Below are 22,289 nucleotides of genomic sequence, written 5' to 3' on the forward strand. Positions count from 1 at the left end.
GTTTACACTTGTTACAGAATATTTCCGTTTTGCACTTTTTTGTATTGGATGTTTATCTTTATTTTTGCACATTTTAAAGCAAAATAAGCAATACTTTTACTTTTGAAATGCTTATACTATTCCAGAATATTAAGATTTGCACTGGATGTTTACTTTTATATTTGCACATTAAAAAGCAAATAAGCTACTTTTAATTTTGTTAAATGTTAAAAGTTTTAAATGTTTACATTGTTACAGAATATTTTGTCATGTTGTTGTCAATGTTGACTGACTAGTGGCCATACTTTTTTTTTTGTAAATAAAAGCCATGCCTTTTGAAAAAACTGGCCTACATTTATTTTTTCCTCTTCATTTTAAATAAAAAAAAAAAAATCGGTAAAAGGAAAAATAATCTATAGATTAATCGAAAAAAATAATCTATAGATTAACCGATTAATCGAAAAAATAATCTATAGATTAATCGATAGAAAAATAATCGTTAGCTGCAGCCCTAAATTAGTACAATACGTACAGTTTACTTTATACTATTGTTCAGGCTTAAAACAAAAAACTGGCACATTCAACTTAATGGCAAAGACTACCGTATTTTCCGCACTATAAGGCGCACCTAAAAACCACAATTTTTCTCAAAAGCTGACAGTGCGCCTTATAACCCGGTGCGCTTTATTACGATTCATTTTCATAAAGTTTCGATCTCGCAACTTCGGTAAACAGCCGCCATCTTTTTTCCCGGTAGAACAGGAAGCGCTTCTTCTTCTACGCAAGCAACCGCCAAGGAAAGCACCCGCCCCCATAGAACAGGAAGCGCTTCTTCTTCTACTGTAAGGAACCACCCGCCCCCGGAAGAAGAAGAAAAAACGCGCGGATATCACCGTACGTTTCATTTCCTGTTTACATCTGTAAAGACCACAAAATGGCTCCTACAAAGCGACAAGGATCCGGTTCATAAAAAGACGCAATCTCTCCATCCGCACACGGATTACTACCGTATTTCACAGCAACTGATATTCCTGTGAACCGCACTGTGGAACGGGAGCACGTACGGTGAATATTCGCACCACAGGGAATGAGAAGTCATCCTTCACTGTGGTTCTAGCTTGCCATGCTAACTTCCACCCATGGTGATATTCAAAAGGAAGACCTTGCCAAAAGAGACCTTTCCAGCCGGCGTCATCATAAAAGCTAACTCGAAGGGATGGATGGATGAAGAAAAGATGAGCGAGTGGTTAAGGGAAGTTTACGCGAAGAGGCCGGGTGGCTTTTTTCACACAGCTCCGAAGGCGAACACACCTTCACTAAGACGGGCAGACAGCGCCGGACGACATACGCCAACATTTGCCAGTGGATCGTAAATGCCTGGGCAGATATTTCGGTCACAACTGTGGTCCGAGCTTTCCGGAAGGCAGGATTCACAGAACTGCTGCACAACAACAGCGACACTGAATCCGATGACTTCGACGAGACGGAGCCGGCCATTTTTGGATCCCACGCTTGCGCAACTTTTCAATTCGGACACCGAAGACGAAGAATTCGAAGGATTTACGAATGAAGAATAACTTCAGAAGGTGAGCGCTATGTTTATTTTGTGTGTTGTGACATTAACGTTCGAGCAACATTATGTTGCTATTGCTCTACACCATTTTGAATTTTACTATGTTTGTGATTGCACATTTGCGTACATTTTGGGACAGAGTTGTTAGAACGCTGGTTTTCAATATATTATTAAAGTTTGACTGAACTATCTGACTGTTTTTTTGACATTCCCTTTAGCGCAGCGTAGGCGCGGCTTATAATCCGGGGCGGCTTATTGGTGGACAAAGTTATGAAATATGTAATTCATTGAAGGTGCGGCTAATAATCCGGTGCGCCTTATAGTGCGGAAAATACGGTACTTCCTGGCTAAGGCAGCACACCGTATTCTATACACTACTGCCATGTAATGTCTTGGTATTGCCACTGCATGCAAAGCCTACTTTATAATACTTGCAAATGAGATGCAGAAGTTTAAAAAACAATATATAACAATTGGACAGCACACATACCGTAGTGTTAAATGTTAACTAAAATAAATGACTTTTTAAAATATTTACATGTAATAACATATTTGAATACATACAAAAGTACCAACATGTGTACCGTTATCGATTTTCAGGTACCGGGAATTGGTACTGTATCTATTTAAAAGTGAAAGGTACCCATCCCTAGTGGTGGTGCAGGTGTGGCCTACCTCTTTTGGCAGTTAAAAGCATGTGACATGGTCCACATGACTGGGAGGGCACGCTGGGTGAAGATAGGGGGTCAATGCACTAAAGTCGCTAGAAAGAGCGGGCCAGGTGAGTCTCAGGTAAGGCGTGACGTCGTCATTGTACTTTTGAACTCTTCGGTTGTAAATCTATAAAGGTGTGTACCTGCTCCTCAGGTAGCCGGCCAGTGTGTGTGTACGTGTGTGTGGAGCCTGCGGGGAGAGAAAAAGAAGAGTTGCTCGGAATAAAACCGCTAAAATGCTCCGGGAGGTTTAGGTGGTTTACCTGAGAAAAAACTGCTGGTTGCCGGCATGTACCCCAACTCCCAGCCGGCCAGACACCCGGCCCAGACGCTGCCCATTAACAGCCAGTACATGGCGCACTCGTATGACCTCGCCGCCTACCATCACATGACGGGAGTCGGTGACCCTTCTGGAAGTACCTGGAACACAGTTTACCGGGACGAGTACCCCTACAGCTTCCCAGGTTGCAGCCCCGGCACCGGGCAGGTAAACTTCACCACTGCGGAGCTGAGCGGCACGCCCACCACCACTGGAGTTGGGGGAGGAGGAAGCCTCACTCCCTACAACCTTTTCTCCAGTCCGGACCCTTTTGTCACCAGGAGGCGACCCCTTGAGCAGGTCAAGCCTTCTGCACCTTCAGGTGGGACTTTTTTGTCATCAGAGTATAAACTTTTGCTTTTAGGCTGATAATGATGATAAAACATGTTTTTGTATTCATAAAGTGGATTACACAACATATACATTATATAAATGTACACACACACACACACACAATATATATAAACATTTATACGTATATACACACACATTTATACATATATACCACACTATATATATATATATATATATATATATATATATATATATATATATGTATATACATATATATATATATATATATATATACACACATTTATACATATATACACACATTATATATATTGTGTATATATTGTAATTTTGCAAAAATATATTTTTAAACATTCAAAACATTTTTTAAATAGAAATAAATACCAATAATAATGATTTCAAAGCAAGTTATCCATCAAATTGTGCAACGTAAAAGTAGCAATAGATTTCATGGTCAAATTGTGAAATTTACTGTGGTTTTTACAGCATTTTTCTCTAAAAGAAAAAAAAACTGTAGTTTTTTTTTACTGTAATAAACGGTGGTGTCGTTTTGGCAGTTACAGTAATACACTGAAAAATCTACAGTTGTTGATTTGCGGGGAAAAAAACTAAACAAACTGGCAGCTCAGGTGCCAAAATGTTACTGTAAAATTGCAGTTTTTTTTATTTACAGTAAAAAAAAAAAATAATGTAAATTTTGCAGTAACATTCTGGCAACTGAGCTGCCTTTTTTTTTTTTTTTTACCATAAGAACTGCAGTACTGTTTTTTCCATTTACAGTAATGTACACCATTTTAAGGTGAAATTATTATAACTTACCATATTTTTTTACATTTTAGTTTTTTTTTTAATCTACTAATAAAATGCATAAAAAAATTGTGTAATAATAGTATTCACTGCTAGAAGCGGCCCTCTGGGGCCAAATATAACTGCGATGTGGCCCTCAGTGAAAACGACTTTGACACCTCTGATCTAAATAGTCATTTTTGTATTAACTGAATTACTCTAGTCTGTATTAACTATGAGAGAAATTGCACTTTTCGCCTCTTACATTCAGCAATGTATCCAATAATGAAAAAATGAATAAACAGGTACCACCACTGGTACTTGTACTACAATCTCCACCCAAGGCTACTCTTGGTATGCAGAAACACTAGCAGGTATGGGCACTGAATTTATTAAATGTACAGGCACCAACCAAATTCCGTCTGTACCAGGTATTGATTCACGTAAGATTTTACTTTACCGTCCGGCTCAAGCACTAAAGCATGCAATGCGGACTCAGTCGGACTTCCTCTCTGTAATGTTATAATTTTCTATGCCAACAAAACAAGCATGCCTGATAGAAAACACTCATGTTTACAGTAAGGCTCCACTTTTCAAAATGTGTTAGCTTGATGCTAATATACATTGTATTTGCCATAGACATGCTACTAAATAGCATTAGCAATTTTACACGGCGATTTCAACACCTCAAAATTTGGTAATGAAAACTACAACTAAGATGCACGTTACTATCAAACAACTGGTGTGTAGTAAGTACACTACTCAGAGTATAAACACTTTTTAGAGCACAACAAAAAACTAGATTCAGCTTATTGCAAATAGTACTTCCTGACAAGGCAACACACAATCTAGCGTCGTTGGAATTGCAACTGCATGTAAAGACTGTTCTATAATAGTCATAAATGAGACTCAGAAGTATATGAAATCAGGATAAAACAACTGAACAGCACAAGTTAAGTATTCATTTAAAAAAAGGTTTTATTATGAAAGAAATTAACATTTATTAACAAATTAACACACACAGAAGTACTGAAAATTGGTACCATTGAGTCAAAAAAGTGAAAGGTACCCATGTCTAATCATCAGATTTTTAAAAAATGTATGAAATGATATGGAAAATAATTTAAAATATAAACTATCCTCATACACCATAAGGCAATTTTAAATAGTACCAGTCACATGAGCTAAACCATGATGACAAGTGGAGCTACTTGCAAAACAAAATATTTTTGAGGAGGTGCTTTAGTTAATTAATTTAGTTATTCTTTAACTGTCACACACAAAAAATAACACTAGTGTTGTAAAATAGGACAAACAATACAAAAATGATGTGACTCACCTTTTGATTTAACGATGACATGAGAGCAGAGGTGGGTAGTAACGCGCTACATTTACTCCGTTACATCTACTTGAGTAATTTTTGGGATAAATTGTACTTCTAAGAGTAGTTTTAATGCAACATACTTTTACTTTTACTTGAGTATATTTATAGAGAAGAAACGCTACTTTTACTCCGCTACTTTTATCTACATTCAGCTCGCTACTCGCTACTAATTTTTATCCATCTGTTAATGCACGCTTTGTTTGTTTTGGTCTGTCAGACAGACCTTCATAGTGCCTGCGTTTCAACAAATACAGTCACTGGTGACGTTCACTCCGTTCCACTAATCAGATGCAGTCACTGGTGACGTTGGACCAATCAAACAGAGCCAGGTGGTCACATGACCTGACTTAAACAAGTTGAAAAACTTATTGGGGTGTTACCATTTAGTGGTTAATTGTACGGAATATGTACTGTACTGTGCAATCTACTAATAAAAGTTCCAATCAATCAATCAAAAGTGTGAAGGAAAAAAGACCATTTTTTTATTTCAACCGTACATCCCGTCAAAAGCCTAAAGACTGACTGCACAGTTCCTGTCTTCACAATAAAAGTGCCGCTCCATCGTGCCTGCGCTTTCAAAACAAGAGTCTCCGAAAGCCAGCGCAAACAAGCTAGCAAGCTACGGAGTTTGCCGCCAATGTATTTCTTGTAAAGTGTATAAAAACGAATATGGAAGCTGGACAAACAAGATGCCAAAAACCAACCACTTTCATGTGGTATTAGACAGAAAAGAGGAACTTTTTTTCTCCTCCAATTGAAAACGTGGACGTTATCAGCACTACTGTCTGATTACAATCAATGCAAGTCATCAGAATCAGGTAATACACCAACTTATATTCTTGTCTTCATGAAAGAAAGGAATCTATATGTGTTAAACATGCATATATATTCATTAAAACACCTTTAACATGTAAACAAAAACGGCAAAATGAATAAATATAAATTATATACTGTATATATCAATGTATGTATATATATATATATATATGTGTGTGTGTGTGTGTATATATATATATATATATATATATATATATATATATATATATATATATATATATATATATATATATGTATGTGTGGGGAAAAAAATCACAAGACTATTTCATCTCTACAGGCCTGTTTCATGAGGGGGGTGCCCTCAATCGTCAGGAGATTTTAATGGGAGCATTCGCATACCATGGTTTATATAGGGCACAGAGTGGGTGGGTACAGGCTGGCCTAGGGGCGTGGTGATTGGTTCATGTGTTACCTAGGAGGTGTTTCCGTCTATGGCGGCATGTTGTTACAATTTCGTTGCGCTTGTTGAGGGATGACAGGTCTGGACGGTAGATAATAAACAGTTTCTCTTTCAAGCATATATATATATATATATATATATATATATATATATATATATATATATGATATGTGTGTGTATGTTACTCATCAGTTACTCAGTACTTGAGTAGTTTTTTCACAACATACTTTTTACTTTTACTCAAGTAAATATTTGGGTGACTACTCCTTACTTTTACTTGAGTAATACATCTCTAAAGTAACAGTACTCTTACTTGAGTACAATTTCTGGCTACTCTACCCACCTCTGCATCAGAGGCATATTTTTCCAGATAATGTTGGTTGAACTTCAAACAGTTCGTACTTTAGAGGCGTTGTGTAAGTAACATACTACAAATCTCGATTCGCTTCCTGTTCTTGGGATATAAAAATGATAATAACAATTTTCAAAACAGATTACAGGTTACAAAAGTTCCTCTTGGCCACTGATGTATGACGTAGACGAGCAGCGAGTGAGTGCAGAGATGGTCTATAAAACCACTTTTTAAAAATGTATTCTTAAAAAATATAATTAAGGGGCCCCTTCGCAATTTGTCTTATTTTGCATATTCTGGAGAACCAGTGTCTTGTACAGTAGACACATTTGGTCTTTTTCAGGGGTCGGCAACCCAAAATGTTGAAAGAGCCATATTGGACCAAAAATAAAAGTAAAAATATGTCTGGTGCCGCAAAAAATTAAAAGCCTTCTAGAAGTGATATGATGAAGACAACACATGATATAAGTGTTTATATTAGCTATATTAGCCTACTATCAAAATGACTATGTGTCGCAAGCTGACACAAATCGTCGTTGACCGAAATGTTGAAATGTAATATTTATTCTCCACATTTTTACAACACTGGAAAACATTAGTAAAACGCAAGCTTCTCAGGGGGTTAGATAACTCCTCTAAATAACTGTCTTAGAATGGCCAAAGGTATAGATGTGTGTGTCCAAGTTAAAGGAAATGGCGGGCTGTCTTCTTCGAATGGATTTATAACAGGGATTCCCAAACTTTTTGACTCGGGGGCTGTATTGGGTTAAAAAAAATTTGGCTGGGGGCCGGGCTGTACAAAAACATAAATATATATATATATATATATATATATATATATATACATACAAACCCCGTTTCCATATGAGTTGGGAAATTGTGTTAGATGTAAATATAAACGGAATACAATGATTTGCAAATTATTTTCAACCCATATTCAATTGAATGCACTACAAAGACAAGATATTTGATGTTTTTTTTTTTTTGCAAATAATAATTAACTTAGAATTTCATGGCTGCAACACGTGACAAAGTAGTTGGGAAAGGGCATGTTCACCACTGTGTTACATGGCCTTTCCTTTTAACAACACTCAGTAAAGGTTTGGGAACTGAGGAGACACATTTTTGAAGCTTCTCAGGTGGAATTCTTTCCCATTCTTGCTTGATGTACAGCTTAAGTTGTTCAACAGTCCGGGGGTCTCCGTTGTGCTATTTTAGGATTCATAATGCGCCACACATTTTCAATGGGAGACAGGTCTGGACTACATGCAAGCCAGTCTAGTACCCGCACTCTTTTACTATGAAGCCCCGTTGATGTAACACGTGGCTTGGCATTGTCTTGCTGAAATAAGCAGGGGCGTCCATGGTAACATTGCTTGTATGGCAACATATGTTGCTCCAAAACCTGTATGTACCTTTCAGCATTAATGGTGCCTTCACAGATGTGTAAGTTACCCATGTCTTGGGCACTAATACACCCCCATACCATCACACATGCTGGCTTTTCCACTTTGCGCCTATAGCAATCTGGATGATTCTTTTCCTCTTTAGTCCGGAGGACACGACGTCCACAGTTTCCAAAAACAATTTGAAATGTGGACTCGTCAGACCACAGAACACTTTTCCACTTTGTATCAGTCCATCTTAGATGAGCTCAGGCCCAGCAAAGCCGACGGCGTTTCTGGGTGTTGTTGATAAACGGTTTTCGCCTCGCATAGGAGAGTTTTAACTTGCACTTACAGATGTAGCGACCAACTGTAGTTACTGACAGTGGGTTTCTGAAGTGTTCCTGAGCCCATGTGGTGATATCCTTTACACACTGATGTCGCTTGTTGATACAGTATAGCCTGAGGGATCAAAGGTCACGGGCTTAGCTGCTTACATGCAGTGATTTCTCCAGATTCTCTGAACCCTTTGATGATATTACGGACCGCAGATGGTGAAATCCCTAAATTCCTTGCAATAGCTGGTTGAGAAAGGTTTTTCTTAAACCGTTCAACAATTTGCTCACGCATTTGTTGACAAAGTGGTGACCCTCGCCCCATCCTTGTTTGTGAAATGACTGAGCATTTCATGGAATCTACTTTTATACCCAATCATGGCACCCACCTGTTCCCAATTTGCCTGTTCACCTGTGGGATGTTCCAAATAAGTGTTTGATGAGCATTCCTCAACTTTATCAGTATTTATTGCCACCTTTCCCAACTTCTTTGTCACGTGTTGCTGGCATCAAATTCTAAAGTTAATGATTATTTGCAAAAAAAAAAAATGTTTAGCAGTTTGAACATCAAATGTAGCATATTCAATTGAATATGGGTTGAAAATAATTTTCAAATCATTGTATTCCGTTTATATTTACATCTAATACAAATTCCCAACTTATATGGAAACGGGGTATATATATATATATATATATATATATATATATATATATATATATATACATACATACATACATACAGGTAAAAGCCAGTAAATTAGAATATTTTGAAAAACTTGATTTATTTCAGTAATTGCATTCAAAAGGTGTAACTTGTACATTATATTTATTCATTGCACACAGACTGATGCATTCAAATGTTTATTTCATTTAATTTTGATGATTTGAAGTGGCAACAAATGAAAATCCAAAATTCCGTGTGTCACAAAATTAGAATATTGTGTAAGGCTAATACAAAAAAAGGATTTTTAGAAATGTTGGCCAACTGAAAAGTATGAAAATGAAAAATATGAGCATGTACAATACTCAATACTTGGTTGGAGCTCCTTTTGCCTCAATTACTGCGTTAATGCGGCGTGGCATGGAGTCGATGAGTTTCTGGCACTGCTCAGGTGTTATGAGAGCCCAGGTTGCTCTGATAGTGGCCTTCAACTCTTCTGCGTTTTGGGGTCTGGCATTCTGCATCTTCCTTTTCACAATACCCCACAGATTTTCTATGGGGCTAAGGTCAGGGGAGTTGGCGGGCCAATTTAGAACAGAAATACCATGGTCCGTAAACCAGGCACGGGTAGATTTTGCGCTGTGTGCAGGCGCCAAGTCCTGTTGGAACTTGAAATCTCCATCTCCATAGAGCAGGTCAGCAGCAGGAAGCATGAAGTGCTCTAAAACTTGCTGGTAGACGGCTGCGTTGACCCTGGATCTCAGGAAACAGAGTGGACCGACACCAGCAGATGACATGGCACCCCAAACCATCACCCAACCATGCAAATTTTGCATTTCCTTTGGAAATCGAGGTCCCAGAGTCTGGAGGAAGACAGGAGAGGCACAGGATCCACGTTGCCTGAAGTCTAGTGTAAAGTTTCCACCATCAGTGATGGTTTGGGGTGCCATGTCATCTGCTGGTGTCGGTCCACTCTGTTTCCTGAGATCCAGGGTCAACGCAGCCGTCTACCAGCAAGTTTTAGAGCACTTCATGCTTCCTGCTGCTGACCTGCTCTATGGAGATGGAGATTTCAAGTTCCAACAGGACTTGGCGCCTGCACACAGCGCAAAATCTACCCGTGCCTGGTTTACGGACCATGGTATTTCTGTTCTAAATTGGCCCGCCAACTCCCCTGACCTTAGCCCCATAGAAAATCTGTGGGGTATTGTGAAAAGGAAGATGCAAAATGCCAGACCCAAAAACGCAGAAGAGTTGAAGGCCACTATCAGAGCAACCTGGGCTCTCATAACACCTGAGCAGTGCCAGAAACTCATCGACTCCATGCCACGCCGCATTAACGCAGTAATTGAGGCAAAAGGAACTCCAACCAAGTATTGAGTATTGTACATACTCATATTTTTCATTTTCATACTTTTCAGTTGGCCAACATTTCTAAAAATCCCTTTTTTGTATTAGCCTTACACAATATTCTAATTTTGTGACACACGGAATTTTGGATTTTCATTTGTTGCCACTTCAAATCATCAAAATTAAATGAAATAAACATTTGAATGCATCAGTCTGTGTGCAATGAATAAATATAATGTACAAGTTACACCTTTTGAATGCAATTACTGAAATAAATCAAGTTTTTCAAAATATTCTAATTTACTGGCTTTTACCTGTATATATATGATGAGATAAGATGAAACTACAGCCTGCAGGCTGTAGTTTGGGGACCCCTAATTTATAACAATCAATGCAAACTGGGTTACGTTTGTTGTAGTCTATAACGGCACACAAACCACTATCAGAAATGCAGCCAATATTACATACAGATAATATGTCATCCAAATATAAATGATACACACAGAGGACATAAGTAAAGTTAATTAAATGATCTCAAATATAGCTACAAATGAGGCATAATGATGCAATATGTACATACAGCTAGCCTGAATAGCATGTTAGCATTGATTAGCTTGCAGTCATGCACTGACCAAATATGTCTGATTAGCACTCCACACAGCTCACCTTTGTGCATCTACACACATCATGAAACGTTTGGTGGACAAAATGAGACAAAGAAGGAGTGGCATAAAACACGTCTTAGTGTCACGGCGTCGGAGAAAGTTGTACATGTAAACAAACTAAGGTGCATTCAAGAACCGCCGAAACGAGTAGGACAATACGGCGCTCACCAAATCCTCTCATCAGTGAAGCATGTTTGATATAAACAGTGGGGTTTCTAACAATTAGGAAAGTTTGTGTCACGTTTGCTCTCTTACAGAAACAATATTAAAACAAAAGTTGTACTTTTTCCACCATATTTGCCATTATCATACATGCGAGAGCCATGTATGTTAATTAACTACAAAAAATTAACTACAAAACTGTGAAATATCAAGAGAATATTCACTGAAACTCGCCTCGTTCTACAGCTTTTTTTTTTTTTTTGATTGATTGAAACTTTTATTAGTATATTGCACAGTGAAGTACATATTATGTACAATTGACCACTAAATGGTAACACCCCAATAAGTTTTTCAACTTGTTTAAGTCGGGGTCCACTTAAATTGATTCATGATACAGATATATACTATCATCATAATACAGTCATCACACAAGATAATCATCAGAGTATATAAATTGAATTATTTACATTATTTACAATCCGGGGAGTGGGATGAGGAGGGTTTGGTTGATATCAACACTTCAGTCATCAACAATTGCATCATCAGAGAAATGGACATTGAAACAGTGTAGGACTGACTTGGTAGGATATGTACAGCAAGTAGTGGACATAGAGAGAGAGATATCAGAAAGTATAAGAAAAAGTGTCTACATTTGATTATTTACATTTGATTATTTACAATCCAGGGAGGTAGGATGTGGAAGGGAGGCTGTTAGTTTAGGGTTGAAATTGCCTGGAGGTGTTCTTTTAGTGCGGTTTTGAAGGAGGATAGAGATGCCCTTTCTTTTACACCTGTTGGGAGTGCATTCCATATTGTTGTGGCATAGAAAGAGAATGAGTTAAGACCTTTGTTTGATCGGAATCTGGGTTTAACGTGGTTAGTGGAGCTCCCCCTGGTGTTGTGGTTATGGCGGTCATAAGGAAGGAAGTAGTTTGACATGTACTTCGGTATCAGGGAGGTGTAGCGGATTTTATAGACCAGGCTCAGTGCAAGTTGTTTTACTCTGTCCTCCACCCTGAGCCAGCCCACTTTGGAGAAGTGGGTAGGAGTGAGGTGTGATCTGGGGTGGAGGTCTAGAAGTAATCTGACTAGCTTGTTCTGGGATGTTTGGAGTCTAGATTTGAGGGGTTTTGGAGGTGCTAGGGTACCAGGAGGTGCATGCGTAATGGAAAAAGGGTTGAACGAGAGTTCACGCCAGAATCTTCATGGTGCTTTTGTTGACCAGAGAGGAGATTCTATAGAGAAATCTCATTCGTTGGTTGACCTTTTTGATGACCTTGGTTGCCATTTTATCACAGGAAAGATTAGCCTCTAGAATGGAACCTAGGTAGGTGACCTCATCCTTCCTGGTGATAACAATGTCACCCACTTTTATAGTGAAGTCACTGACTTTCTTAAGGTTGATGTGGCACCCAAACTGGATGGATTCCGTTTTACCCAAGTGTATGGATAGCTTGTTGTCAGCGAGCCAGGTGCAAGTTCTACAGAGTTCAGCACTGAGGATTTTCTCCACCTGTGACTTGTCCTTATCTGATACCAGCAGGGCCGAGTCATCCGCAAACAAGAACAATTCACAGTCGCATGCTGATGACAAGTCATTTATGTACATTAAGAACAGTAAAGGCCCTAATACACTGCCTTGGGGGACTCCACAGATCACTGAGAGGGGGGGGGACACGGTGCCGTTCACCTCAACCACCTGTTTCCTCCCCTCCAAGTAAGATTGCATCCAGCTGGATGAGGTTTTATCAAATCCGATTGCTCTGAGCTTATCCAACAGTATAGCGTGGTCAACGGTGTCAAAGGCCTTCTGAAGGTCCAGCATGACCATGCCGCAGTATTTGCCCGCGTCCACCTCATGTTTGATGTGCTTTTGAAGCTTCCTTCAAATGCTTACCTACACAAAAGTTGCCCAAATCGGATTTTTTTGAGATGTGATTTTTTTTCCAGCTGACTGTTTACACTGCAAGTAAAATGTGACTTTTATCAGACTCCAGTGTAAAGGCGCACTGGCCCCAATGTGGCCCTAATGGGGCCTTGACATCACTTGCATGCTCCTACTACAAAATAAAATAAAGGTCCCAACACCTTAAAAATTAGTAAATGAAAGACAGAGTAAAACAACTTGCACTGAGCCTGGTCTATAAAATCCGCTACACCTCCCTGATACCGAAGTACATGTCAAACTACTTCCTTAACGGAAAAGGGTGGAGTGCCATCTCCGGGTTGGGGAGGAGATCTTGCCCCAAGTGGAGGAGTTCAAGTACCTTGGAGTCTTGTTCACGAGTGAGGGAAGAGTGGATCGTGAGATCGACAGGCGGATCGGTGCGGCGTCTTCAGTAATGCGGACGCTGTATCGATCCGTTGTGGTGAAGAAGGAGCTGAGCCGGAAGGTAAAGCTCTCAATTTACCGGTCGATCTACGTTCCCATCCTCACCTATGGTCATGAGCTTTGGGTTATGACCGAAAGGACAAGATCACGGGTACAAGCGGCCGAAATGAGTTTCCTCCGCCGGGTGGCGGGGCTCTCCCTTAGAGATAGGGTGAGAAGCTCTGTCATCCGGGGGGAGCTCAAAGTAAAGCCGCTGCTCCTCCACATCGAGAGGAGCCAGATGAGGTGGTTCGGGCATCTGGTCAGGATGCCACCCGAGCGCCTCCCTAAGGAGGTGTTTAGGGCATGTCCGACCGGTAGGAGGCCACGAGGAAGACCCAGGACACGTTGGGAAGACTATGTCTCCCGGCTGGCCTGGGAACGCCTCGGGATCCCCCGGGAGGAGCTGGACGAAGTGGCTGGGGAGAGGGAAGTCTGGGCTTCCCTGCTTAGGCTGCTGCCCCCGCGACCCGACCTCGGATAAGCGGAAGAAGATGGATGGATGGATGGAAAGTAATATAATGTATGAATGGATGTATATAGTGTAATATATTTGGGAGGGTTGCAATCTTTTTATGGCTGTTAAGTAGAGAACATGGACCCCGACTTAAACAAGTGGAAAAACTTATTGGGGTGTTACCATTTAGTGGTCAATTGTACGGAATATGTACTGTACTGTGCAATCTACTAATAAAAGTCTCAATCAATCAATCAAAGAAGACACTGTCAGGCTTGTCACTGACAGTTTGGTTATGTTTTAGTTTTTCCTCTGTGTTTGTTTTATTTCCTGTCAGCGCTCTTATTTTGGTTCAGTTTCCTGCTTGTCTCCCTGAGCACTGTTTTCCCTCACCTGTCCCTGCATGGCAGTCTGGCACACCTGGTGGCAATTGCCAATCAGGCCACTATTTAGGACTTGCCTCGCCCTCCAGTCAGAGCTGGAGGATTGTTTGTTGTATGCCGTGTTCTTGTTCCTCGTTTCCTGTTTGCTGGTTCCTGGTTCCTGGTCCCTGTTTCCAGTTTGCCTGTTCCTGGTGTGTGTTTTTCCTGAATTTTGGACATTAAATCATGTTTTCCTGCACCAAGCCGACCATCTCTGCATCTTGGGGTACGTCACCACCTTTACATGACAGAATACTCCAGCCAAATACGAACCCCACGATACAGAGCTGGCAGGCTTGGTGCAGGAAAACATGATTAAATGTCCAAAATTCAGGAAAAAAAACAATCCTGGAACGGGAACCAGCAAACAGGAAACGAGGAACAAGAAAACAAGCTGCAAATAGTCCACAGCTTATAGTTTACAGCAAACAATACTCCAGCCCTGACTGGAGGGCGAGGCGAGTCTTAAATAGTGGCCTGATTGGCAATTGCCACCAGGTGCGCCAGACTGCCACTCAGGGACAGGTGAGGGAGAACAGTGCTCAGGGAGACAAGCAGGAATCTGAAACAAAATACGAGCGCTGACAGGAAATAAAACAAACACAGAGGAAAAACTAAAACATAACCAAATTGTCCGAGACAGACACAAACATCAGCGTGATGTACGGGAGCTTTATTTTTCAACACACATGTAAGCAAATGCGCCACAGCGTCAATTCCGATCCTTCAACAATCGCTTTTTGTTCGGAATCAAAATATATGTTCATATATTACATATAGCCTATTACAATGGCAGGTCATGCGTTTCTCACGTCAGCTGCAAACTAGCTAGCCATGTCTTAAAGCACCTCTTCCTGAGGGTGTTTCAGTGTTATAACTTCATCTTTATTGTTAGTTTTTAAGCCAAAATGCGTCCATTCTCCCTTTTCTGTCTACACACTGTGTCTGCTTGTAAGTACTCTGTGATTGTGCGCTGCCGAACATGCTCTTCTGCTCGTAAACCAGCGATGACACGATGTGACGACGACGCACCGTCATGCCTGTTAAAAAAGGGGGGCGGGGGGACCGGTGCTTTATAGAGGCGGTATAGTACCGAATATGATTCATTAGTATACCAGTATCATACTAGTACCGGTATACCGTACAACCTTAGTATGTAGTATTTTATTGTTTGATACTGTAATTGCACTGTTTTAAAAAGTGAATCTTGTCCAATAAAACAAAGTAAATAAATAGTTGGCACTGTTTGCAGCAGTGGTCCCCAACCGGTCCGTGGATCGATTGGTACCGAAATATTTTTATTTTTATTTTTTTTATTAAATCAACATAAAAAAATCAAGATACACTTACAATTAGTACACCAACCCAAAAAACCTCCCTCCCCCATTCACACAAAAGGGTTGTTTCTTTCTGTTATTAATATTGTGGTTCCTACATTATATATCAATATATATATCAATACAGTCTGCAAGGATACAGTCCGTAAGCTCCACATGATTGTACTTTTTTATGTCAGAAAAAATAAATAAAAATAAAAATTTAAAATAAAACAAAAAGGGTTTTTGATATATTTTAACACTTATACGTATCATACCGGATTATAAGGCACACTGACGGTGAATGGTCTATTTTCGATGTTTTTTTATATGTAAGGCTCACCGGATTATAAGGTGCATTAAAGGAGTCATATTTTTTATTTATTTTTTTCTAAATGTAAAACACTTCCTTGTGGTCTACATAACATGTGATGGTGGTTATTTGCTCAAAATGTTGCATAGCTGATGTTTTACACATCATCTTCAAGCCATTTTGTGGGCGGTCTTATTTACGTGGTTCACCTTGGACAGCGTCTTCTCCCCGTCATCTTTGTTGTAGCGGTGTAGCGTGCAAGGACGGGAGTGGAAGAAGTGTCAAAAGATGGCGCTAACTGTTTTAATGACATTCACACTTTACTTCAATCAATAACGGAGCAGCATCTCCTCATCCAGAAACAAAAACGAAACGAAAAACCGTCCGACCGGAACTCTCTAACAACTAAAGTTCCTTGGGTGAATAATGTAAACTCACTACACCGGTATGTTTTAGTGCTTTCATGGCGAGTTTACTGACAGATATAAGTAAGAACTTTACACTACTTTTTATTAGAAATGGCAACAGTGGAGGATGAATGTCACATAACAAGAAGATAGAGAAAACGAAGAAGCTTATCGACTGCGGTGTCGGCATGGACTACAGTGGCGGACGCGCGCAATTATTCAGGATTTATGCAGATCCCAAATATAGATCAGCAGGTACCAGAAAGTAAGAAAAGTTGCTTTTGAATAATATTGTGAAACAAAGCGCCATGTCTTACCTTATACACACACCATAATAATACTTAATGCGCCGACAATCCATCAAGTGGTGTGGCTTCGTAGCTCACCAAAGTCCTGCTAAAATGTTTTGATAGATTTTTGAGTGCCGTGTGTAATGTTCTACATTCCCAATGAAACATATACAATGTTGATGTTGTTTACTTGAGTCATATTGCAGTCTACACGTATCTCGTATGAGTACCTACTCAGTGGCCTAGTGGTTAGAGCAGTGGTCCCCAACCTTTTTGTAGCTGTGGACCGGTCAACACTTGAAAATTTTTCCCACGGACCGGGGGGGTGCTTACGGACTGTATCCCTGCAGACTGTATTGATCTATATTGATATATAATGTATATATTGCGTTTTTTGTGTTGATTTAATAAAATAAAAAAATAAAAAATAAATAAATAATAATAATAAAATAAAATAAAATAAAAATATATATATATATATATACATATATATATATATATATATATATATATTTTTTTTTTTTAATTTTTTTTTTGCCATATACATTTTTTATATAATGTATATATTGCGTTTTTTATGTTGATTTAATAAAGAAAAAAAAAAAGGAAAAAAATAAAATAATATATATATATATATATATATATATATATATATATATATATATATATATATATATATATATATATTTTTATTTTTTTATTTTTTTTATTTATTTATTTATTTTTTATTTCTTGTGTGGCCCGGTACCAATCGGTCCACGGACCGGTACCGATTGGGGACCACTGGTTTGGAGTGTCCGCCCTGAGATGGGTAGGTTGTGAGTTCAAACCCCGGCCGAGTCATACCAAAGACTGTAATAATGGGAGCCATTACCTCCCTGCTTGGCACTCAGCATCAAGGGTTGGAATTGGGGGTTGAATCACCAAAAATGATACCTGGGCGTGGCCACCACTGCTGCCCACTGCTCCCCTCACCTCCCAGGGGGTGATCAAGGGTGATGGGTCAAATGCAGAGAATAATTTCGCCACACCTAGTGTGTGTGTGACAATCATTGCCACTTTAACTTTAACTTTATGTTTGACTACCATCTACTGGTCACACTTATAATTACACCATGTACCAAATAAAATTGCTTCGAGGTCGGTAAGCAAAACCAGAATTATTCTGTACATTAGGCGCAACCGGGTAATAAGGCGCACTGTCGAGGTTTGAGGGGGAAAAAATATAGTCCGTAAAATAAGGTACTTTCCGGTACTGGTCCGTGGATCGATTGGTATCGGGCCGCACAAGAAATAATTTTTTCTTTTTTTAATTAAATCAACATAAAAAACACAAGATACACTTACAAGTAGTGCACCAACCCAAAACAACTCTCTCCCCCCTTTTGTTCTGGGCATTGAACATGAAGACTCTTCCTTCACTGTTCCGAGTGGCCATGAGAGTCTTGGCAGTGCCTGCCTCCAGTGCTCCAGTGGAGCGAGTTTTCAGCCATGGTGGCATCATACTACGCCCCCATCGTGCACAAATGACTGACAGACTCTTGGCTAATTTGGTCTTTTGCAAATGCAATGCAGCATAGGGCCCTGACATATAAAAAGTACAACTTTTTTGTTATGTTCACGTATATGTCATGTTTTTTCAATGTTAACACTTTTGTACAAATAAGTACATTTGCACTTTATTTTTCAACGTGTTTGTTCTGTAAAGGAATGAGTTAATGTTTAAAATGACTGGTTAATAGTGCTATTATAAAGTGCAATGTCAGCACAATTTTCTTTCCTGCAATTTAAAATGCACTTGTTTTAATAAATAAATACAGCGTTTGAAAAGCATACACAATCTGTGTTAATATATTAGTCTGTGGTTAAAAGGACTTGAAAGGACTCGAAACTCAAAATGCAGGACTTAGGACTTGACTTGAGACTTTCCAGTCTTGACTTTGGACTTGACTCGGGGCTTGCCTGTCTTGACTCGGGACTTGACTCGGACTCGAGGGCAAAGACTTGAGACTTACTTGTGACTTGCAAAACAATGACTTGGTCCCACCTCTGCTAACAGCGTGTATTTCAACATGTCTTCATACCCTGAGTGGAGTCAGGCCGACTGCACGCACACACATCCATCAAGCTTTTTGGCCTCTCCCTTCCGCAAGCCTGCGTGGGACGTCAACGCAAAGCTAACAAGAGAGGCGCTGGAGGCCGCCAAAGGGTCGCTCCCCACCCTCCGTGGGTGACAGCCTGGCGAGATAATAGAGCTCAGGGAGACCGCAGTGCGCAGACTGAACGCGCGTACGCGTCTGCACGTTTCTCCACTATGTGCCGTGGCGTCGCACAAGATTTCCCGATCAATAACGGACTCGCCCTCGCCTGCGAATGTGTGTGCGTCAATGAATAGCTGCCTGTGTAAACATCGCTGGCGGCGATAAGAAAAAGTCCTGTTGCAATGAACTGGAGAGTCTTTACATTAGTTTGATTAATAGAAGTGATGGGTCTTTAAGTGGCGCCTGAACTTGAACACTCCAAAAAGTCGTCTACTTGACTGCACGACATGTGACCGCCTTTCTTTCGTTTCACTCGCTTGTTTTCAATAAAGAGTAGGGATTCCTTTCTCATGTGTGTAAATATTTACTTCAGAATCAGAATCAGAATCAGCTTTATTGTCATTACGCAAGGTAACGAGATTGAGGCCATTCCATACAGTGCGATGTGTGCATCTAGAAAAACAATGTGCAAATATATTAAAAAAAGTATAGAAGTGCAATGAATATGGTGTGAAATGAATATATACATGAAAAAACAAAACAAAAACAGGGTGGTTGGTGGAATGGGTTATTGCACCGAAGAGAAGGCAGTTATGAGGGACAATGGGGCAGTCCGTTCAGGATGGTTATGGCCCTGGGGAAGAAGCTGTTGTAAGGCCATGTTGGAGCGGTTTCCTTTCATATGCTATTTCTTATATTCAGAATCAGAAATACTTTATTAATCCCTGAGGGGAAATTGACATTACATTAAAGGGAGACAGAACAGGATCGCTGACGGGTCTGACAACTTCCGGCGCCCCTTACAGAAACAGGAGGGAAACCGGTAAACCGAAACATATCTAATTGTTGATATAAATAGTCCATCCATCTTCTTCCGCTTATTTTAGGCAGCAGCCTAAGCAGGGAAGCCCAGATTTCCCTCTCCCCAGCCACTTCGTCCAGCTCCTCCCGGGGGATCCCGAGGCGTTCCCAGGCCAGCCGGGAGACATAGTCTTCCCCGTGGCCTCCTACCGGTCGGACGTGCCCTAAACACCTCCCTAGTGAGGCGTTCAGGTGGCATCCTGACCAGATGCCCGAACCACCTCATCTGGCTCCTCTCCATGTGGAGGAGCAGCGGCTTTACTTAGAGCTCCCCCCGGATGGCAGAGCTTCTCACCCTATCTCTAAGGGAGAGCCCCGCCACCCGGCGGAGGAAACTCATTTGGGCCGCTTGTACCCGCGATCTTGTCCTTTCGGTCATTACCCAAAGCTCATGACCACAGGTATAAATAAAATAAAATATAAATAGTCATGGACAGAATTTCTAGGCGCAGTCAAGGCGTTGAGGGGATCCGGTTTGGTGGCTGCAGGATTAGGTCTCTGCTTTTTGCAGATGATGTGGTCCTGATGGCTTCATCTGGCCAGGATCTTCAGCTCTCACTGGATCGGTTCGCAGCCGAGTGTGAAGCGACTGGGATGAGAATCAGCACCTCCAAGTCCGAGTCCATGGTTCTCGCCCGGAAAAGGGTGGAGTGCCATCTCCGGGTTGGGGAGGAGACCTTGCCCCAAGTGGAGGAGTTCAAGTACCTCAGAGTCTTGTTCACGAGTGAGGGAAAAGTGGATGGTGAGATCGACAGGCGGATCGGTGCGGCATCTTCAGTAATGCGGACGCTGTATCGATCCGTTGTGGTGAAGAAGGAGCTGAGCCGGAAGGCAAAGCTCTCAATTTACCGGTCGATCTACGTTCCCATCCTTACCTATGGTCATGAGCTTTGGGTTATGACCGAAAGGACAAGATCACGGGTACAGGCGGCCGAAATGAGTTTCCTCCGCCGGGTGGCGGGGCTCTCCCTTAGAGATAGGGTGAGAAGCTCTGCCATCCGGGGGGAGCTCAAAGTAAAGCCGCTGCTCCTCCACATGGAGAGGAGCCAGATGAGGTGGTTCGGGCATCTGGTCAGGATGCCACCCGAGCGCCTCCCTAGGGAGGTGTTTAGGGAACGTCCAACCGGTAGGAGGCCACGGGGAAGACCCAGGACACGCTGGGAAGACTATGTCTCCCGGCTGGCCTGGGAACGCCTCGGGATCCCCGGGAGGAGCTGGACGAAGTGGCTGGGGAGAGGAAAGTCTGGGCTTCCCTGCTTAGGCTGCTGCCCCCGCGACCCGACCTCGGATAAGCGGAAGAAGATGGATGGATGGATGGATGGATAAATAGTCATACATTACAATTAGAGAGCACATAATGACAGAACTAAAGGTCGGCAATTCAAGTTGTGAATGTGCTTTTATTCTGAAGGTTTCGCCGGGGCACTGGCAGCAAAAAAAAAAAAGATGACTTCATTGAAAAGAAGCTTGGTGGTACAGTAACTTTGTATATGGTGCTCATTAGTTTATCTAGAGCAGTGGTTCTTAACCTTGTTGGGGGTACAGAACCCCACCACTTTCATATGCGCATTCACCCAACCCTTCTTTAGTGAAAAATAAAATGTTGTTTTTTTCAAATCCAAGACAGGGTTATATGATTTTTTACTGGTGCACAAAATGAAGCGTGCATGAACATCACCTTGTTCAAAGAATGAAACCAACACAGTGCATAAACTCACAATAGAGAGAAGTTTTTATTTACACGATGAGCCGGGTGTGTCTTGACCTCCGCCGAACCCCTGAGGCCGACTCACCGAACCCCTAGGGTTCCATCCAACCCAGGTTAAGAACCACTGCTCTAGATGTACTTAACGAAAAGTCCACTTATGTATGCGAGAGAAAAATAGAGAGGCACAATCCAGGTTTAAGGTGCATTTTTAATCCAAAATGCTTTTAAATACAATGAACATGAAATCATTTACAACATGAAAAGGACATTGCTTTAAACTTAATACCACAGGTGTTTTTGTCATGACTTGATCTTGGGTGTTTGCTTTTCCGGGATGCAACGGAAAGTTGGCACGGGCGAGACGGGAATGTAGGTACATGATTTATTCAAACTATCAAAAAAGGAATAAACGAAAAGCGCGCACAGGGGCGGAGGTACAAAACTAGACTATAAACACAAAACTTGCACATTGGCAGAAACTATGAACAATTAAACAAAACTCGCAAACTATGGCTTGAATAAAGAAAACTTACTTGGCATGGACAAAAAAGGAGCAGCGTGAACGATGGACATGAAAAGGAGTTAGAAATGTGTCGAGCATAAATGTGGTGGGGTCGTCAGAAAGACAAACTGAAAAACACTGAACTTAAATACTACAGACATGATTAAC

At 40.8% G+C, this 22,289-nt stretch overlaps 1 protein-coding gene across 1 annotated transcript in view; it reads left to right on the top strand.

Moving 5' to 3' along the window:
* Window positions 1–2,491: 2,491 nt before the first annotated feature.
* The window catches only part of LOC133577055 (homeobox protein CHOX-CAD-like), a 36,558-nt gene continuing 16,760 nt past the window's right edge, over window positions 2,492–22,289 (top strand). Inside the window, exon 1 of the mRNA XM_061930577.1 lies at window positions 2,492–2,906. Within this exon, the coding sequence (XP_061786561.1) occupies window positions 2,555–2,906 (352 nt within the window). The 5' untranslated portion in view covers window positions 2,492–2,554. The remainder of the gene's footprint in view (window positions 2,907–22,289) is intronic.

The sequence above is a fragment of the Nerophis lumbriciformis genome, linkage group LG36 (genome assembly GCF_033978685.3).
Source record: "Nerophis lumbriciformis linkage group LG36, RoL_Nlum_v2.1, whole genome shotgun sequence".
Classification (NCBI taxonomy): Eukaryota; Metazoa; Chordata; class Actinopteri; order Syngnathiformes; family Syngnathidae; genus Nerophis; species Nerophis lumbriciformis.